Below are 18,237 nucleotides of genomic sequence, written 5' to 3' on the forward strand. Positions count from 1 at the left end.
CGATTGTAATTTCAAGCAGAGGCGGGCACGCTGCCGTGGGTTGTACTTAGAGGAAAGGCATGATCGTGTGCTGAGATGTCAGAATCCTATGCTGGGATCACCGAGGGATGCGACGGGTTGCGCATTAAATCGAAGAGGCACAAGGGCGAAGGAGGTCGAAGCTGTCGGAAAACAGGTTGCAAAGTGGCCGACGTCATGTCTCAGAAAGCCTCGCGAGCCTGGGGTGAGGTGCCACCGTCGTATCGCGTCACATCCAGAGCTCTTGTCCAACCACCAGCTCCCCTTATCTCTACCCATGCTGCATTGCACACGCACGCGCATGGTCTCCTGTTTCTAATTCAATCTATTCTCGATTCTCAGTCTGTGATATGAACCCAAAAGGGCTCGTCAAGTAGACGAGCTGCTCAATCACACACGACCACATGCTCTTGCCAGGACAGGGAGAAAGCACGAGCATCTGCACAGTACGAGTTGGCGTCTAAAACCGAATCTTGTCCCTGGGCACACCTGAGCCGTGCTCTTCCTTTGTGTTCCAAGACGGCTCCTATTGAGCAGTCCATGATGTGGCACCGCAGTCGCAGTGTACCAGCAGCACCTCCGGGCAGGGGTCGCCGGCGAGGACGGACCAAGCAATGGCTCGAGCACAGGCTCGACCACGGCAGCTTGAGTGCTCAAAACTGAGTTGTTATCGAACAAGGCTGAGATCAAGGTTCCTCCCCTCTGGTGGAGCAACGTGCAGTAGTAGTATCACACCGGCATCCAACGGCGTGCCTCTTGTCTTGACTTCCTTATGACCCAGAACCCAGCTAGTAACAACAGCAGCATCCGCTCGGTGGGGAGTTGGTTCTGCAGCTAATGCACGAAACTGCTGCCCCGTACGGCGTAGTCTATGCGTTCGCTGCACCTGCACATACATGTCTGCTAGGGACGAACTGTTCGGCCCAGCATCGACCGGCCTAACCGGGCTCGAACCCGACCCGACTCGGCACGGAGCCATCAAACTTCCATGCTTCTCTCGGCCGACAATTTTGGTGCCCATGGGATCCGCCCAGCCATCCATCGCTCCCGCCCTCCCTGGCAACCCCCCATCCCCGGCGTCGATCATCGGCCGGCTGGCCATGGGGAGTGACTCGTCGTTTTTTATTATTTTTTTACCCTCTACCCATACTAGGCCTACTGCTGTACTACGGTACTTCCCAGGTTTCCCCACAACTAAAAATCGACAGGAAAAAGAAGATTAGGGAGGGTAAGGGGACCCGGGCCGCTTAACTGGCGGCCAAGTGCGCCGAGCCTTTGGGAGATCCAAAGGGACGGTTGTTATTTCGATTCCCATTTCTCGTTAGCCCACGTCCTTGTTTAATTCACAGACCAAGGCGCCAGGCATAAAGAGACAAGCGCTCTATCTGCCAAGGTAGGCTCTCACACGACCAACAACCACCACCATCAGCATGGTGACCATCGCCAACACCTCTCGGACGAGAACCCACTGCGTGGGGCGTGATTGAACACACAGCAGTACACAGCCACAGAGAAACACAAGGGGAAACGAGAGCACGCAGCCGAACAAGGAGGAGCAGCAGCAGCAGCAGCAGCAGCCCCGCCCTCCCCCTTCCCGCCTCGGTGTCACCCGCAACCGTAGAAAAGGCACACAAGCCGGGATCGCGAGCGTGCCGCAGTGTGCGAGGTCGGGTCGGGAAAAAAATGGGGCGGAACCCCATACTCTTGCCTCCGGTTGTGCGCCCGCCCCTCGTCCCCCCTTCCTTCCAGACGTTGGACCCGTCCAAGTTGATTGACGAGACTGAGTGAGTGCGTGAGTAACCCTTGGGCCGCGGGAGGTGGGCCGCCGGCCGGGGGGGGGGGGAAAGAAGAGACCTGCAGGGCGTGACGGGCGGGCGGGTGACTCGGATCGGCGACGCTGCTGCGCGCCTTCTGGTTGTGCATCGTTGCAGCGCCTTAGCTCGCGGTGTGTGTGCGCGTGTGTGCGAGAGGGTGTTGCGCGCGTGTGGGTGCATATAGGTATGCATAGGGGAATGAGAAGAAGAAATTTTGTATTCCTATATGTGACGTCTATGTGTATGTGCGTATATGCACCTGTCACCTAAAGCCGTCATCCCGTGGCTTCGACGCCGACGTTTGCGGGCCCCGAGCCAGAACACCCCCGGAATGCCGTCGGCTTGACGGCTGGCTGGGCCATCTGATGAGGGGTGCCGGAAAGCCGGCACGGGCACATCGGCCGCTCACAAGCTTCGTCCGGTCTTTGAACCTAGGTTAAGCTTAGGCGTGGGGGAAAGTTCGTTCTGTCTCGCCCGATGGCTCGCTCGCTCGCGCCCCCGCTCCCGAATGAGACCGTCTGCGGAATGAAAACCAGAACCATAAAAGCTTCAAGGTGTCAGTCTCGCGCCATTTTAGTGCTCGTGCTGGCAAGAGTAGGGGGGTGGAGTGTTATCGCGTGGGGGGGGGGGGAAAGGAAGGGGTTCCTTTGGGGTGTGGCGCTGGCGTGGAGTGGCGTAGCAATGATTTTTGAGTTTTTGCCAATGACCAAAACAACAAGGAGCGACTGGATGGGTGGTGAGAGGGGGCGCATGGCGAGGATGGGGGCAGGGCAACAGATAGACGACGGACGGAACGGGCGGGCGGAACCAGGATCGTGGGCCCACGCGCCCCCCCCCCCCCCCCCCACACACCACACACAGAAGAAGAAAGCAAGCGCCTAATACAAGGTCAAGGGTTCGCGGGCATTAGACTTTCTCGCGTATCTGCCTGAACCCAAGAGATCCCGACAGCGCGTCACCCTAACTTAAAACCCGCCGTGTGAACTTACTCGTGTGCGCGCGTGTGTATGCTTACAAAAGTGGTGTGTGCCTGGGTGTTTTAGCTCGCTGGGGCAGCCGCTGCCGATGGAGACCCACGGACCGAGCTGTCAAGGGATCGAGGTTGTTGAAATAAACCAAAAAGCGTAACATGGTGAGATTGCATCGCTGACTGCGAAACCAAGACCCGGCGACACGGGACGGCTGAGTTGGGTGAGAACTAGACAGGCAAGAACAACACCCTCTCATCCGGCCCTGCTGGCCCACGGGACAGGACCCGGCAGCAGCACGCTGCAGCAATACATACCACCACCATGGGGAAGCAGAGCTCTCCCTCCGAGTCCGACTGATTGATTGATTGATTGATTGAATGAATGACTGCGTGGCTGATTAATCGTCGGATGTCAGTCAATCTGTCTGCCCCGTCAGCCTGCATGCCCTCTTGTCCGTCATCCAACGGAGCACAACAATCTTCCCCCCGGCGGCACACGCGAGCACGCGCGAGAGAACAAAGTAAAGAATAAAAAAAACAAGGGCTAAAAGATGACGTGCCTTAGTCTTGTGTTCCCCCAGGGCCCAGAAGATACGTAGAAGGTCGAGAAGCACACCACCTGTCGAGCCAGCATCATGACATCTGATCGGCCCTGCCGCGGTCGACATAAGCTCGCCTCAGCCCCCAGGTTCCCCCGATGATGTGTGCATACATGAGGGGGGGGGGGCATGGCGTGGCGTGGGCATGGCATGACCTTGGACCTACCTTGACAGCACACGGTACAGTCAGCCAGTCAGCCAGCAAGTACATCGGGGTGGCTTGAGCTGAGCCCACCCCAAGACTGCTGCCCCCGGGGAGCGTGGTCGCACAGCATCACGCCCGGTGCGATCCCCAACATTGAGGAGCAACCACCACTGCCATGACAACCCCCTCCGAACATGAGACAGACAGCAAAACCCACATGGCAGGCGCGCCCTGTCGGCCCTGATCTGCTGCCACCGGCGCCACCAACACCCAGCACCAACAGCACAGCACCCCTCGTGCTGCTACTCCTGATACCCTGTCCCACACCGTGCGCAAAAAAAGACAGGGGATGATAACGATGTTGAAAAGAAAAAAAAAGATGGTGGCTTCGGAGTAATAGCAGGCAGCAGATAAAAGAAAAGAGACAGGGGAGTGGGGGAGGGGGAGGGGGAGCCGCTCTGCCCACAACCCACCAACCAGATTGTTGGGAGGCCGGGAAGATGAATGATCCCCTCTCTCGCCTCTCCCACCTCCCTCCCATCAATGCACCTTCGAAACCCAACCCACCCCGAATGAGACCATCCTTCGCTCCCCTTGCCTCGTGACAATATATACGCAATTGTTTATACGACAAGCAGTGCCGAGGACCCGACTGCGGGAAGGGGGAAGCTAGCAGTCTGGAAAGAAAACAAGGTCACGGTCACAGCAGCGTGTACGACTGATTGATAGTCAATGTTGGGGGGGTGAGGGGAAGGCGAGGACGGGACACTCAAGAAATGGCGAACAGGAGAGACGATGGATGGATGGCATCTAAGCATGGCAGGGCATAAAGCATAATTCCCGAGGGGTGGGTGGTACAAAGTTTCTAGCGCTGGTCAGCAACCCCCCTTGACCCCGGCCGCCATGCAGAGACCTGAGCATCCCCCCCCCCATCCTTCTGTCGTCTACCTTGCCCTGCTTCCTGGGCCTGCACATCTGGCCGCATGTACTAGACCTTGGTAGTACATGGCAGGTAGCCAGGCATGTACCTCCATCCCCTGCGTGGTCCACTGTACAGCTGCGCTACTTGCGGCGCGGTACTCTATTGTGCATGTGTGTGTATGTGCATCGACAGCTGCATCCAGAGGCGGCAAAACTCCAAACTCCTTCAATGTAAGTCAGCCAGGCAGGCCAAACTCACCACCCAAGGCCAGAAAACACTCAGATCGCGATGCCGTGACAGATGGTCTGTCTGCCCAAGCGATGCGCTCGCCACGCCTCCCGCAGAAATCCACCAGTGCATCCCACCGCTCGTCGGCCTTGTCCGCCGTCATGTCCTCGCATCGTGACCAGCCTCCTCCTTCTCATCTGGCTCTTACAGTTCTCACGTGAATCCGACTCTCCTTGCTGCACTCTTCGGCTGCCTCGCATGCACTTCGCCTGAGCATAATTCAATTCGAGTGATGTTACATTGCTGTATCGGTCTGTCTTGCTGTTGCCTCGCGCCCCCTGCTGCCGCTGTCGTAGGGGCCCTGTGCGCCTGCCCTTCCACACATCGTCATCCATCGGCTCGGCTCGGCGCTCGCGGGTTCTGCGCGCTCCGTCGACCGATAAACACCAAGCTCCTCAAACCTTCATAGCATCTTCTCCGGCTGCTGGCCGGCCAGGTACGTGTACTGCCGTGGCCTTCTCCATCGTGTATTCTCCCTTCTCTGTTTTTCTTTTTCTCAAAACCATAATTCCCCTTTCTCACAATTCTACGGCAACGAAATGACGGACCGACCCAAAGACCCCACTGTGCACAACTCCACCGACATTACCCATGCTGCAAGCTGTCATGCCTCCATGTGTTTCTCGACTTGGGCCCGGACCGCGACCGCATTCTCTCAGCCATCACCAAGAAGCCCAAGCCCATAGGTAGCAGACCGCCGTTCTGTTGACTTGGCGCTACCTCATTCCATCTAGGGAGCCGTGTGGTTGCCAAAGTGGGGCGCCATCAGTTCCTGTCGATGTCGCTGCATTAGGTCTTCGAATTTCACAATCGCATCGTTTGGGCTACCGCTTTGGATCAGCTGGTCGTGCATGAAAGGGGCCAGCAGAATCAGTGGTTAGACTGACCACCGTTCGCTGTAAAAGCAAGGTCAGCACGCACAAGGGGGCAAAACAACTACGCTCCCCCCGGGGCATACGTACGTTGGCCATACACCTGTTGGTGGGACTGCTGGTAAGGTGATGTCGGATTGTAGCCGCCAGTAGCGATATAGTTGCTGCTGTACTCGTTGGCCATTGACACGTTGGGCGGCGCTGGATACTGCGTGGGCTGGTACCCAATGGGCGGCAAACGAGCTCCTCCGTACTGAGTGACTGCAGGCTGCTGCCCGTCGTGCCCTCCTTGGGGGTCGTTCTGTCCCTGTGCCTGCGCCGTCCGTTGCTGTTCCTCCTCGCGCGCTTTGCGCTCGGCCTCTTCGGCCTTCTTGCGCGCCTTCCACTCCTTGCGGATCTCCTTGAATTCTAGGTGGGAAACAAAAGTGTCAGCACAGTTGGCCTCTACGCGCACATCGAGACCATGGAGCGGGGAATCTCAGATCAGGATTCAACAAGTCGATGGCAACAGTGGGCCGGCCAGTCTTGGGGAGGAAGGGTTGGTGGTGCACATCACAATGCAGCCACATGACCACCCAGTGTCGAATGCCGGAGGTAGAAATAAATTCACTTCGTAGCATACCTTCAGGAATCCGCTTCTGACCATGGGATTGCATGGTGACGTGAGCATTGAGATGGTTCAGAGTGCCGTATGCCTTCTCGCAACCGTTCCATCCGCATTTGTACATGCGCTCAATCTCCTCGTATCGTCGTCTCGGTCGCTTGTGCTGCTGCGCCCCAGGTATGGGCACAAAGCTGTAGACCTAAGTGTGCAGTGTCAGTACCTGGGACTTAAAAGTGACGCACGCATCCTCCAGTCGGCCACGAAAGCCACAGGATGGAAACGAATTTCCAGCCGACAAAAACAAGAAGGACGACGCGACCTACCTGGTTGGGCCTGGTAGAGGCAGTAGTCGGAGTCTGCGGGAAGACGTGATGGCCTGGCGTGATGGGCGCGCCGGGCTGTCCGTACCCAGTCCAATCTGGTCGTGGTTGCGCGTAGACATTTTGGTGCCCGTACCCATGAGCCATGTCTTGCGGGTGCTGACCGTAAGGGCTTTGTGGTGGGTACGCGTACTGCGTAGGGCTCGGAGCTGCTATGCTAGGGTCTATGGGTACATCATTGTCAGATTTGATTTGCTGGTGGTCTGGCTGGGGATTTTGATGGTTGCGTCCATCTTGCAAAGGCATGGACGGACTTGTGGGTGTTTGCGCCATACTGGAGCCACCGACACCTGACGGGTGGTATGCGCGCTGGAGATGATGCTCTGGAAAAGACCCTGACCGCGCCGAAGCAGGGTAACCACTGTACTCGGACGTGGGAGTAGCCGTGGTGGAGTAACCACTGGGGCGAACCTCGGACTGCGACGTGTACTGCTGAGCAGACGACGGATCTGATAATGAACCTTCAGACCGCGAGTCGCCAAAGTTGCTAGGATATGGCGAAGGCAAACCTGAATAATCGGCGGCGGCGCTTCGTTCCATAAGCGGTATGCAAACAGTGATCGACTTGAGAGACTGAGAGTGTGTGTTGACAGGAGACCGACTCTTGGTTGCTGTGAAGCCAAGAGGGTCGGTTGGGGTCAAGTGGCGGCGCGGAGGAGCGTGGGTTAAGACGACTTTGGTGCTGCAGCTGCTGGGTATGAGGCGGCTGACTGTATAATGTTTGCAATGGTGTGCAGTGCAGAAGCAGAGACGGCCTGGCCTTGAGCTGGTTGGTGTAATATGTAATCTCTAGCGAGAGAACAAGTGTACGTGCGCTAGACGCAGGAGGGCCGGGGCAGCTTTTAAGGTTGGATGATGTCGTCCGGTCAAATCCCAGTCTAATAGACGCGAAATCTCGCACCAAAAGGGACTCAAGGACCAAGCACCCTGAACGTACTCGGTACTCCGTCCGTAGTGCGAGGAAGAAGGCGTGGTGGAGCCTCCAGAGATAGCGCGAGCACGACACTATTTTAGTGCAGTGCAAGTAAGGAAGGCTGGGCCTGGGTCTGGGTCCGGGTCCGGGTCTGATGCTCGAGCGGATGTGTCCCTCACAAGTCTCTGTGTCTGTCTGTCGCCTGACTGACACTGAGTGACTGACTGTCCTTGCACTGTTCCGGCTATGCGTACCCCGTGCTCTGGAGCAGTTTTCCCCGGAGTTGGCAGAGATGACGACAACTAAAATAGCGTGTTGCTGGGGAGTTATGGGGTATGATGGCCAGGGCGATTTGTTGAATTGCCAGGAGATGAGATCGTCAGTCCAAGTCCGTCCAGACAGGCGTCGTGTCTTGTCGTGTCTTGCGTTGATCCGCGGTTGGAAGGATCAACCACCACCGACGAGTGATGAGGTCAGGCGAATGAATTATCTGGCTGGGGGATTTGACCTGCTGGGATTTCCGCAACCAGCAAATGCTTATTATTTGATATGATGGATGGCTCCGTCCTCGTGGGAGTGACGAGGTATGAGAGATCTAGAGCGAGCCTAAGTTGACTTGCAGCTCCCTAAAATGTGTCGGGTGCCGTCAAACGAAAGGGCTACCCGGGTTAGGTTGGTTGGTATTTTTGAAGGAGGGATGATCGGACGGGTTAGCGTGGCCAGGTGGGCAGCAACGCGATTTTATACTGGGGGTTACAAGGTCTCGAGGATCGAGGGTCGAGGGTCGAGACCGGGTTGATGGGACAAGGTAGTAACCCAGCAGATAGAGAGGTGACCAGTCCAGGATTTGAAATTGTTTGATTGTGAGGTGAGAGTGAGGGTAAGATGAGGGGTGACCTGGAAAAGGTGCGGTGCAGTAGGTGAAGGTCCCAGGGGTGGAGAAAAAAAAAAAAGGTCGCAAGGCAGAGGCGGAAGGAAGGCCTGGCCGGCGGATGGCGAGAGAAGGAGAGGGAGGGAGAGAGCAGAGACCGAACAGAGCGCAGCTGCTGCTCCCGACTGCCTGGCTGTGGTGAATGGGGTGGATGGATCGAAGTCACTTCAGCGATGAAAATACCGCCTCTGAGTCCGTAATAGAGTTCCAACCCTGGTCCCCCCAGACGGTCGGTCGGTTGGTCTGGACCACCACCCACGAGTCCAAGGTACTGTGTAGAGGGAACGAGAGAGAGCGCGAGGGTAAGACGCCCCGACGGTAAAAGCGTGTTCCTGAGTAGGATGCACAATGCAGCCAGTACCTGTGCTTTGCGTTGCTGCACCTTGGGGACGTAGATCACGATGTGGCTGCCCGATGATCCCCAAGCCCATTCGAGGTTGTACTGTTGTAGTCCTCGCGGTCCCCGAGATGCACCTTGTTCTGTTGGCAAACCTGCTGTCCCAGTTCCGGTCCCAGTCCCAGGCTGGGCGCTGTGCTGGCCGTGCCTGCTGTCTCCAGCTCTCTGCTACTGGCTCCTTGCTGTTTGCTCTGGGCGCAAGAAAGCTGCTAGCAGACTGCGGGTATCGACAAGACTCTCGGAAGGCCGTGACGCTGCTAGCTGCTTAAGGGCAGTAGCGTGGGTGCAGTGCGCGCAGTGAATTGGCGGACGGGCGCCCTCGACAAGACAAGACTCGACAGTCAGCGAGTGACTAGGCTGTGGGCAGGAAAGATTTGGGTTGGTAGGTGGATCGGATGGGGGGCGTGAGGAAGGCGAAGCTTGGGAGGAAACGGAAAGGTCAAATGTTGGAAAGCAGCAGAGTACCGACCGTACCCAGACTAAAGGTAGTTGACGGACTGCATGCTGCCCACTGCCTACTGCGGCGGCGGCGGCGTCGAGGGTGGCTGTGGCCCGTGCGCTCGAGTTGCGCTGCGCGTGTAAACCGAATTTTTGTGCACGGAGGCAGGAGGCACGGAGGCAAGGAAGTAAGGAAGTAAGGAAGTGGGGTACTGCCTCATTCGACAGTTCGAGCGGAGGAAGGCGGGCTGAGACCTTCCAACACCTCCCAGCACCACCAACCAGGACAAGGACCAGGACCAGGACTGGGATCAGGACCAGGACCAGCTGTCAATGGATGCTTGGTCTCTCTCTCTCTCTTTCTCTGTCCCCTCTCATGTCACTCACTCATCACTCGTTCGCTCAATCGCTCAGTAAACCGCTCCCAGCGCACTCACACTCCCCCCCCCCACCCGCCACCCACCACCACCCACCACCTTCCTCCCTGCCATCACCCCATCGCACAGAGAGAAAAGCACTGGCTGATCAGTGGACACGCACTGGGCTAGGATGTTTTGGGCCACCCATGCTCGTCTTCGTAAAGTAGAAAGGAAGAACCCGTCTTGCCAGCTGATCTGTCATAGCGACTTCGTCTTGGGCCTGCCACACACCCACCTGCTGTACGGATGCATGCAGTACCGAGTACCTAGGTACCTGGGGGCCGTGTACATGCAGCACAGTACAGCATGGGAGTAACAGCAGCTGTCTGCCGCCCGCCAGCCAGGCGGCCAGCCCAACCGGCCAGGCGGAAACTTGAAATGGGACCTGACTATGCAATGCACATCCCACAGCTACAACACGGAACTATCCTACGGGGTGTACATTGAATCTTGTCTCAATTTGCCTGCCAAGAGGATACATCCTCCTGCCGAGCCGATCCAAAAGTCGCCTCGCCGGTTCCGGATCAAATCTCTCTTGACTCGCACTTTGGCCACCCGGAGAGGCAAGATGACACGGCCACCTTCCAATGCCTCCTGTCGCTGTACTGTGGGTGTTAGCTGTCTGACGACTACTGTACGGGTATGCAGTGGGTGTGATGGGTGCCGCTGGTTGAGGGGCCACTTTTCTCCCTACAGCTGGACAAAATGAACCAGTCTCAGAGCTCCCAGGCGCGGTGGGTGTGCTCGACGTGTGGCTTGACGAAACTTTCTCAAGGCAGCCCAGCGCGCCCGCCCACCATTGCCTGGGATCTCCCGGCATGTCTACTGTGTATGCCGATTTGGGCTCTGGGCAGCTGAATTGCATGTCTCCGATGCGCCGACCAACAGACCCTGGTCCCTGTGTTCAATCTCGCAGAGAAGCGTGAACTGCACTCGCAATGCTTCTTGGAGAAGGAGTGAGTAGCTGCGAGTCTTGCCCTTGGGAGTCCTTGGGGGGGGGGGAGGCAGGTAAGCTGCCGTCATGTTGAAAAGCACAAGACACTCTGAGCGGTAGGGAGGGTGGCGTTGGGAAAGATTGAGAGAATCTCTGCCCCCCAGCTGCTGGGATGCTAGCAGTAAGCGCGGCGAAGGCAAATGCCCTTTGACTGGTTGGAGCCGAAGCAATGCCACCCTGAGAAATCTCGATGTTACACTGCGCAGTACATGGTAAAGTCGTCAGTGGCCCGAAGGACTTCGGATAGCCAAGCAGCAGGCAGGGTTGGCATGGTTGGTGAAGCAGCCCCTTCCCAGAGTATATCTCGTCGGCGACTATTGTCCCCATCGTGTTTCGCCCTCGAACTGCTCCAAGTTGTCAGAAATCTGTGGTCGCTGCTCAGCTGGGTGGCCAAAGTAATTGAGCATAGATCTGGCCAGCGTCGGGACGCCCCCGCCGCATGCATTCCGAGCGTGGACGCATCATGCCATTCAACCGACGGTCATGGAAACATGCACCGTACGATGTCAGGTTGAATGGATCGGCTCTGCGAAAAGCTATGCAGTCGTATATGCATGGATGAAGATTGGCGAGGATGGGGGAGGCTCATCAGAGATAGCGTGTTCTCTCTCTCGCGGTCTGTGAAGTAGAGACAGTGCAAGACTGGGCGGCCACCTGAGCCAATACACACTGTGACAATATCACCCTATCCTGGAAGATCTTCAATGTGTATTTCGACGCTAACCTCAGAAAGTTGGTGGGCACCAATAAGTGTGGGCCCGTACTTTTGGAGAGAATGGCTGGGCCCATCCTTTTGGCATGGCATTCCAGATGCATTGCTGCAGGAAGGATGTGACGGCACCAGGGTCAGGAGCAAATCGCTGAAGCCTGGTGAAAGTGAAGCTTTGTTGATCCCAGCACAGACTATGGGTCTATGTCGAGGGGCACGATTCTCCTCGCCAGCACAGCGATCCGTCTTCACCGCAGGCTGTAATCCTAGCGCGCGGAGTGGCTGGGCCGTGCAGTCATAACAAGAGTTCGGAGTCTTGCCTCTCTTCCCTCGACGTAGGCGCAGCCTCTCTTTGGAGTTTCGGGGAATCGACACTGGGAAATTGGCAGAAAAAAGCGGCCGATGGGTTTTTGAGACGGATTTACATGCCGATCCTGCCGTCCCTGGTCCATTCAGCCAGTTCTGATCAAGGATCTTTCGACAGCTGATCTATCAGCTTATTATGCACGAGTCTGTGTAAGCCAAAACGTTGTCGTCGAGCGGCTGATGCCCAGAGAGGGGTTTCCTGGCATACTGACGCCCAGTCAAAATTCCATGGGTAGAAGTACAAGATAGAGCGCAGGAGTGTGACAAGTAGCCGAGAGAGAGCCACGGACTGTGTTTGAGCGTGCCGCTTCGGCTCCGGCGACCCGCGGCGTTGGGGACGACAGTGACAAGCATGAGAACGATGGAGGGGAGTGGGCCGTGAGGCAAAATGACTCAAGAAAGCTGGCTGGGATCAGCAGGACAACGACCTCTGCTGCCCAAGTCAGAGTGGGAATTGTTTGCTGGTGCCCATGACTCCGCATGTGATTCTTCAGACAACAGCCCCACAGGTACAGCAGTCCGTCGAATGTGACAAGCTCCATAGGACACAGACATCGCAATAAGCAGATCGGTGATCAAGGCCAGGGATACGGGCTCAAGTTGTTACAGCATGCTGGTGTCGCAAGCACGTGGGCATCCCCCAGCCTGTCGAGGCTTAGCAGCTCGCTCGTTGTTCGCCCTGGGTGGACGGGCTGTCAGCCGCATCGCAGCGGTGTGACAGGACTCGATATGTAGTATGTTAAAATTTAGCCGGCGGCGCGTTCTGCCATTGGCAGCGTTTCCGGTCGCAAAGACGTGGGTTGTCGGGCCCCTAGTGGGTGAAGTGTTGAGGCTGTTCTGCATGGTGGACGAGGTGGCCGAGAGGACGTGATTTAGAGTTTCTCGGTAGGAGTAGTTTCGTAGATCTGGCGCGCTTGTTGCGACTTGTGGGTTCCAAGAGAACGGGAAGAGGAGGGATGGAGTTGGGTTGGGACCAAGCGGTGGCCTGGTCATCTGGCAGTCTGGGGCAGCATTTCAGCCTCGTCCCAGCGCTAGGAACTCGGAGTGGAAGCGACGTTTAGACTCTTAGCGTGCCAGAGCCGCATTAGTGCTGGCTAGCATGCTGGCATGCTGAATCGTGATCCTGTCAACGCCCGACAAATGGAGCACCGAGTCGAGATTAGATTTTCCATGTAGATCGATGCCAGAGGTCAAATGCCTGAATGAGGCGGCCCAGCACGGGAATGGGAATGGAAATCTAAGAATCGCATCTTGCAACTCTAAGCACGTGTCGTCCTTCCACCCAGCAGCCAATGCTGGTGGCCTGCTTCTTGTCTCGCCCACTGCCTGGGGGGCGAAGCGGTCGGAAGGATGCTCCTGACATGTCTGTGCAAGCGACGACGGGATGGGAGGAGACCACCACCCTCAACTTGGAACCTGGCCTTGTCGAGAGAGACAAGTTGAGGTTCGTTCGGTCTTGAGGTTGTCACGGATGCTCTTCGGAAGGGGCCTTGCGCTGCAATCCCTTGGTTGTGTGGATCGATTGCTCCAACTCCCGTGCCAAGACTCCTGTTTTCGACTCCAATCTGTGCGTGTGTTTGCATCATACTGGAAATTCACCACCCGACGGCAACAATGACACCATGACTGGGTCGGCGCAGGAGAGCAAGAGCGTACGAAAGGACAAGGATGGTTGCCTTCCACTCTTTTTCTTTGCTATATGCGATCCAACGAGCACCCGAATGCTGCGGTCTCTTGGCAAGCACGGTTGATGATCTGTCACTGCTAGGTCCCTACCGACCCAGTTAGGTACTCAAATATCTACCTAGGTACCGCGCACGTAGGGAAGGAGGTAGGCACGCTATGGTGGTGCCTCGGTCATTGAGGCAGGCCGGCAGGCACGCAGGCGCAAAGTTATCGAAGATGTGCTTCGCGTGCTTCGCTCCTGCTCGACATCCATAGACTGGTCAACGTGAAATCAGGCGCTATGATGTTGGGAAGTTGATAAGCAGTCAATCAATCCGCTTTTTTGCTTTTTCCCCCCTGCTGTTGTTTTCTTTTCCCCTCATTTTCTCCCCTGTGCCCCTTGCTCCATCACCGCCAAGCTTCTGGTACATTCCAACAATCCACGAGCAATGATGGACCAAAGATCAACCACGGGGTCTTCTCGTTGATGCCACGACCGGCAGGACGAGCCAGCCCATGGAGAGCACAAGGGCGAAGACATCTTGGCTGGCCGCCTGGCCGAAATGTCTCGGGAAAAACGTGACTCGAGAATGCTAACAAAGCGTAGTCCTCCCGGTGCTTGTGCTTGTGAGCCAGCCTTGGAACCCAACCCACCTGGGCGAGCGGGCTGTTCCTGGACTGCCGGTGCCGTCTCCCACTAAATTAGCAAGCACCCTAAAGAACCTGGTGAGCGGCGTCAAGGAAGCCTTTACGCAGTAGGGCCGTTGTCAGATCTCTCGCCGACCCAGACTGTCGGGTTCGACTAAAAAAGCGTATCTGCTAACGCGATGCCATGCCATGCCATGCTATGCTATGCCATGCCAGACTAAATCTTGCCCTGGCCTCACCCAGTCCAGCTTCTTGACGTCAACACGCCGGTCTGCTTCAACGTCGTCAGCAGCCTCGACAGGAGTCGGACGAGAGCGGCGGCGACTTCCCGAGACGGCCACTGTCCATCACCAGCAGATGTTGCCCGCACATTGGTACCCGTTCCCGAGGTCCTGGGGCACGGCTGCTGCACGAGTTGCCGTCACTTGGTCGCGACGGCCAGAGGGGACGAGGGATTCGCCTCCTCCTCTCTGCTGGTGGGCCCTTGGGAACCACAAGAAACGGGACTCTGGTGCCGATGGTGGCCCATTCCGAGCCTTCCGCCTTTGCTCCTGCTCCTGCGGCTGCGCCAATCTCGTCGTCGACATTCTCGCGAGCGGGCCCTTGGACCGCCTCAGCACCCCATTTGCGGTGGACCACCCGTGCAGCATGTCGTATCCGAATCATGTGTACTGTGGCACTGCGTACCATGTACGCACAGGAGCACGCCGCTCTTGCAGGCTGCAGATTGAGAACACGTCCGTGCATGTCGAGGCTGACGACGGTCACAATTCTGTGAGGGGCGGATGTGCCCCTACCCGGACGTTCCCGCCTCTGTGCAGGATCCAGGCCGAGCCCGCCGCAGGAGCTCAACGGAGCAGGGCCACAGGGCGCGCACAAGCTTAGGGCGCGCACAGAGAAAATACCCCCAGAGGAATCAGGCGGACATCACGCTGTGTATCCCGAGGTCTGCAACCGCCAAAGGGGAGCTCACGTGGCGTTACCCACTGATGTGCAGAAGGTCTCCCCTTGCTAGTCCGGCCTCCATGCGGTACCTGTGGTACGGTGCATAACATGGAGTTAGCGCTCGGCCTGACGAGCCGTCTGGATATCGGTGTCACCATGCCACCATGTCACCAAGAAAGAACGTGCAAGAGAATCGTCCTCGGGGACAATGCAGCTCATTATCTCCCTGTCAATCGTCCGCAGTCATCGAACACGGTACTTTGCCTGCATAGCCAGAAGCAGTCCGGGTCGACGCTGTCTGACAATGGGCTGCACGGAAACCAGCTCGGCCAGGCCGCCTACTGATTGGCGGGGGCCCCCGTTGCGAGGTGCCACCGCACACGAAAGGTGTGGCTCTCTGACCGCTCAGCCAGATGGAAAGGACCAAGGCCGCGACCAGAGCAGAGCAGAGCACCGACTCTGCCGCTGCACCACCTGCAGACCTTTGCCCCGTCACATCTCACCTGCAATGCACTCCTCTCTTGGGTGCATACACGTACTGTACAATGCAATGGAAGCCCAGCCCACCTCCCCCTTCGTCTTCTCCTTGAACCACGTTTCTTTCCCGCGGTCTTCCTCCTCGTCCGCGTCCGCCCCTGGCCGCTGCTGGCGAGTGAGAAGCTGCCCTCGTTCGTTCACCTCGGGCGAAACTGCATGGATCTGACGCAGGTAGCTCGGCCAGCCAATACTAAGCCCGGTCTGTGGTCATACGGACCAGCAGATGACACCGTCCCGGGGCGCAACTCTCTCATTGCGCAATTTCAGGACCATGCCTTGCATGCCAGGCTCACAGCATCAGTTGCATCGAACATCGATCCTGATGAAGCATCCATCTCGAGCCCACGCGGTCCGCCCCTGCCCCGACGGAGGCTATTGGACCATCCCTGATTAGTCTAGGTCCAATTTTAACCCATGGCTGGCGCGAGACTAGGATCTGGAACCGAATTTCCAGAAAATTGCTCCAGATCACACAGCTCCGGGGCATGCAGCTCGCTCGCGCGAGAGGGAGGGTAACAACGGCATTGGTCTCAGTGAACGCCACACCGCAACGCACCTTTGCCAGCGAGCTGATCAAGAGCAAGGGCCACTGCATCCGACACCCCGGGCTCCGGGAGACTCGATGATCGAGAGGACGTTGTTCACAGGATTCCTTAAAATATGGCATGCGCAAGACAACGGACCCAATCACATGCTGGTCCGGGTGACAGCCATGCTCTTTCGGCATGCTGCACGCCTCACACCGCAATGTCCAGTCGGTCCTCCTTCAGAAGCGGGGATGGTGTCCCCGTCTGCAGCGTCCGCCACACGTCGCGATAAGAAGTTGGTCATCCATAAGCGCACACCGAGCCGAGGCTTCGGGCTATCAATTATACTTTGCAAGGATTGTGGCACAGACCCTTGACCATCACAACTCCCGCCCAGCTGGTAATTCCTGCTGGAACAGCTGAAATTCGACGTGGCCCTCGTGGACGACCCAATTCATGTCTGGCTCTTGAACCGTACGAAATTGTGCAAGGCCGTGACATCCCTTGCAGGCAAGCATCGCCCGCGCGTGAAAGGATGCTGAAGGTGTGCGGCGCAGGGCTGTGTCACCGGGGTGGTGCTTTTCAGACCAACCAGCACTGGTTCTGGGCCCCATCTTTGCGGTGAACGCAAGAACACAAAACGGCGTCCGATCAGTTGCAGCCCTCGGAAGTCGACCGTACCGCCGGGACTGTGGACACCACTTTCTCAGCCAACAGCTATGATCCGGGGCAGCCCTCTGCGCAATAAAACCAGGGAGACAGGAGAGGACGCGGATGACAGGGTACCGCGACTGAACTCATGTTCCTTCTGCTGTCCTGTCATGGCTGTCGCATACATAGTGGGCTATCGGCAAGCATGTATACGATCGGTCGGCCCAGGCTCCAAGCAGTCACTCGTGTACCGGGTCAGCTACAATGCACACAGTGCGCTTCGTGGACGAGAAGCTAGGCAGCAACTAAGTCTGATCAGGTAGTAGGCAAGCCCCCTCTGGATGATTTGCACAGGGTTAAGATCTTGAGAATTTAAGCAGCCCTCCCAGACACCTGGGACTTCCTGGCTTGCATTGGTTTCTCTCACAGGTGGATCTGCCAATAAAGCCCTCAGCCTCTTCGAATGTGCCGCCTTCCCCCGCACTACAACACGATCATCCTTCTCACATCGACGCGGCGACCTAGTCTACTATGGCTAGTCATTCCCGCGGCTATGGTACCGAACAGACCACCTTTTGGGGTCGGGACTCGGGACCAGCAAGAGAGAGGTTGGCGTCTGACGGCCGAGTGCCCGGCCAAGCTTTATGAATTATCACGAGGCAGGAATAGCCTCAGATATGAGACCAACACACACACAACCCGAACCACGTCTGAACACTACAGCAGCACAATGCATCACCGCGCGCACACGTGACTGCTTATGTTTTTGTACGACAGCAGCACAACAAGGGTGGGATCGGCCCGGTTCAACCCTGAAAGCGTTGAGCTGGCACAGTTTAACCTCCCTGCCTGCCTGGTGATCACGCAGATAACCCCGGCCACGGAACTGCATTGGAGCGCATCTTTCGTGAAAGATGCAGCAGCTTATTCCTGGCAGTACCTTGAAAATCGCCTGCAATTTGGGTGCTAATTTTCATTTGTCACTTGTCGTGCGTCGCGCCAATGAGAGACAAGATGACTGCAGTACGGACCCCCGCCGATCAACGATGCCCCGAACGGCAAATGGCTCGGCTTAGCCTGTCCGCACCATGATCTTGCCGGCGGCCCAACCGGGGCTCGAGATGTCGTCAAAAGTCGAAGAGACCAAGATGATTGTGATAGGCACACCCAATGTGCTCGATCAAGCTTTGCGGCTCTCGACTGTAGCGGTCCACGATTGTAAGCCTAAAGCTAAATCTCGAATATGCTTTCAACCTTTCGGCGCTGATGAACGACAAGTAGAAATACCCGGTATCGCTGGAGATGTCACTGACACTCCGTAGATACTTGGACACAGACGCAGGATTATCCAAAGCAGCATGAAGATATCACCTGTGCGTGAGTCTGTCAGGGCCTAGGACCTGCTGTGGACCATGTCTACAATTAGTGGTTTGCAAGCTCGACCTACTATGCAGCTTCGGAGCCCCATGGAGGTGGCTTTCGTTC

General features: G+C 57.0%; 2 protein-coding genes across 2 annotated transcripts; both read right to left on the reverse strand.

Moving 5' to 3' along the window:
- Nucleotides 1-5,626: 5,626 nt before the first annotated feature.
- On the reverse strand, nt 5,627-7,152 carry INS49_006879 (uncharacterized protein; the record flags this gene model as incomplete). The annotated part of the gene is made up of 4 exons (XM_043167646.1): nt 5,627-5,652; nt 5,719-6,036; nt 6,251-6,431; nt 6,556-7,152. 4 exons carry the CDS (start codon nt 7,150-7,152, stop codon nt 5,627-5,629), a joined length of 1,122 nt encoding a protein of 373 aa, XP_043028790.1.
- Nucleotides 7,153-14,192: 7,040 nt separating this feature from the next.
- On the reverse strand, nt 14,193-14,742 carry INS49_006880 (uncharacterized protein; the record flags this gene model as incomplete). Its single annotated transcript, XM_043167647.1, has 3 exons — nt 14,193-14,246; nt 14,332-14,363; nt 14,463-14,742. The coding sequence occupies 3 exons, from the start codon at nt 14,740-14,742 to the stop codon at nt 14,193-14,195; spliced, it is 366 nt and encodes a 121-aa protein (XP_043028791.1).
- Between the last annotated feature and the right edge of the window lie 3,495 nt (nt 14,743-18,237).

Source organism: Diaporthe citri (genome assembly GCF_014595645.1).
Source record: "Diaporthe citri strain NFHF-8-4 chromosome Unknown scaffold_2, whole genome shotgun sequence".
Classification (NCBI taxonomy): domain Eukaryota; kingdom Fungi; phylum Ascomycota; class Sordariomycetes; order Diaporthales; family Diaporthaceae; genus Diaporthe; species Diaporthe citri.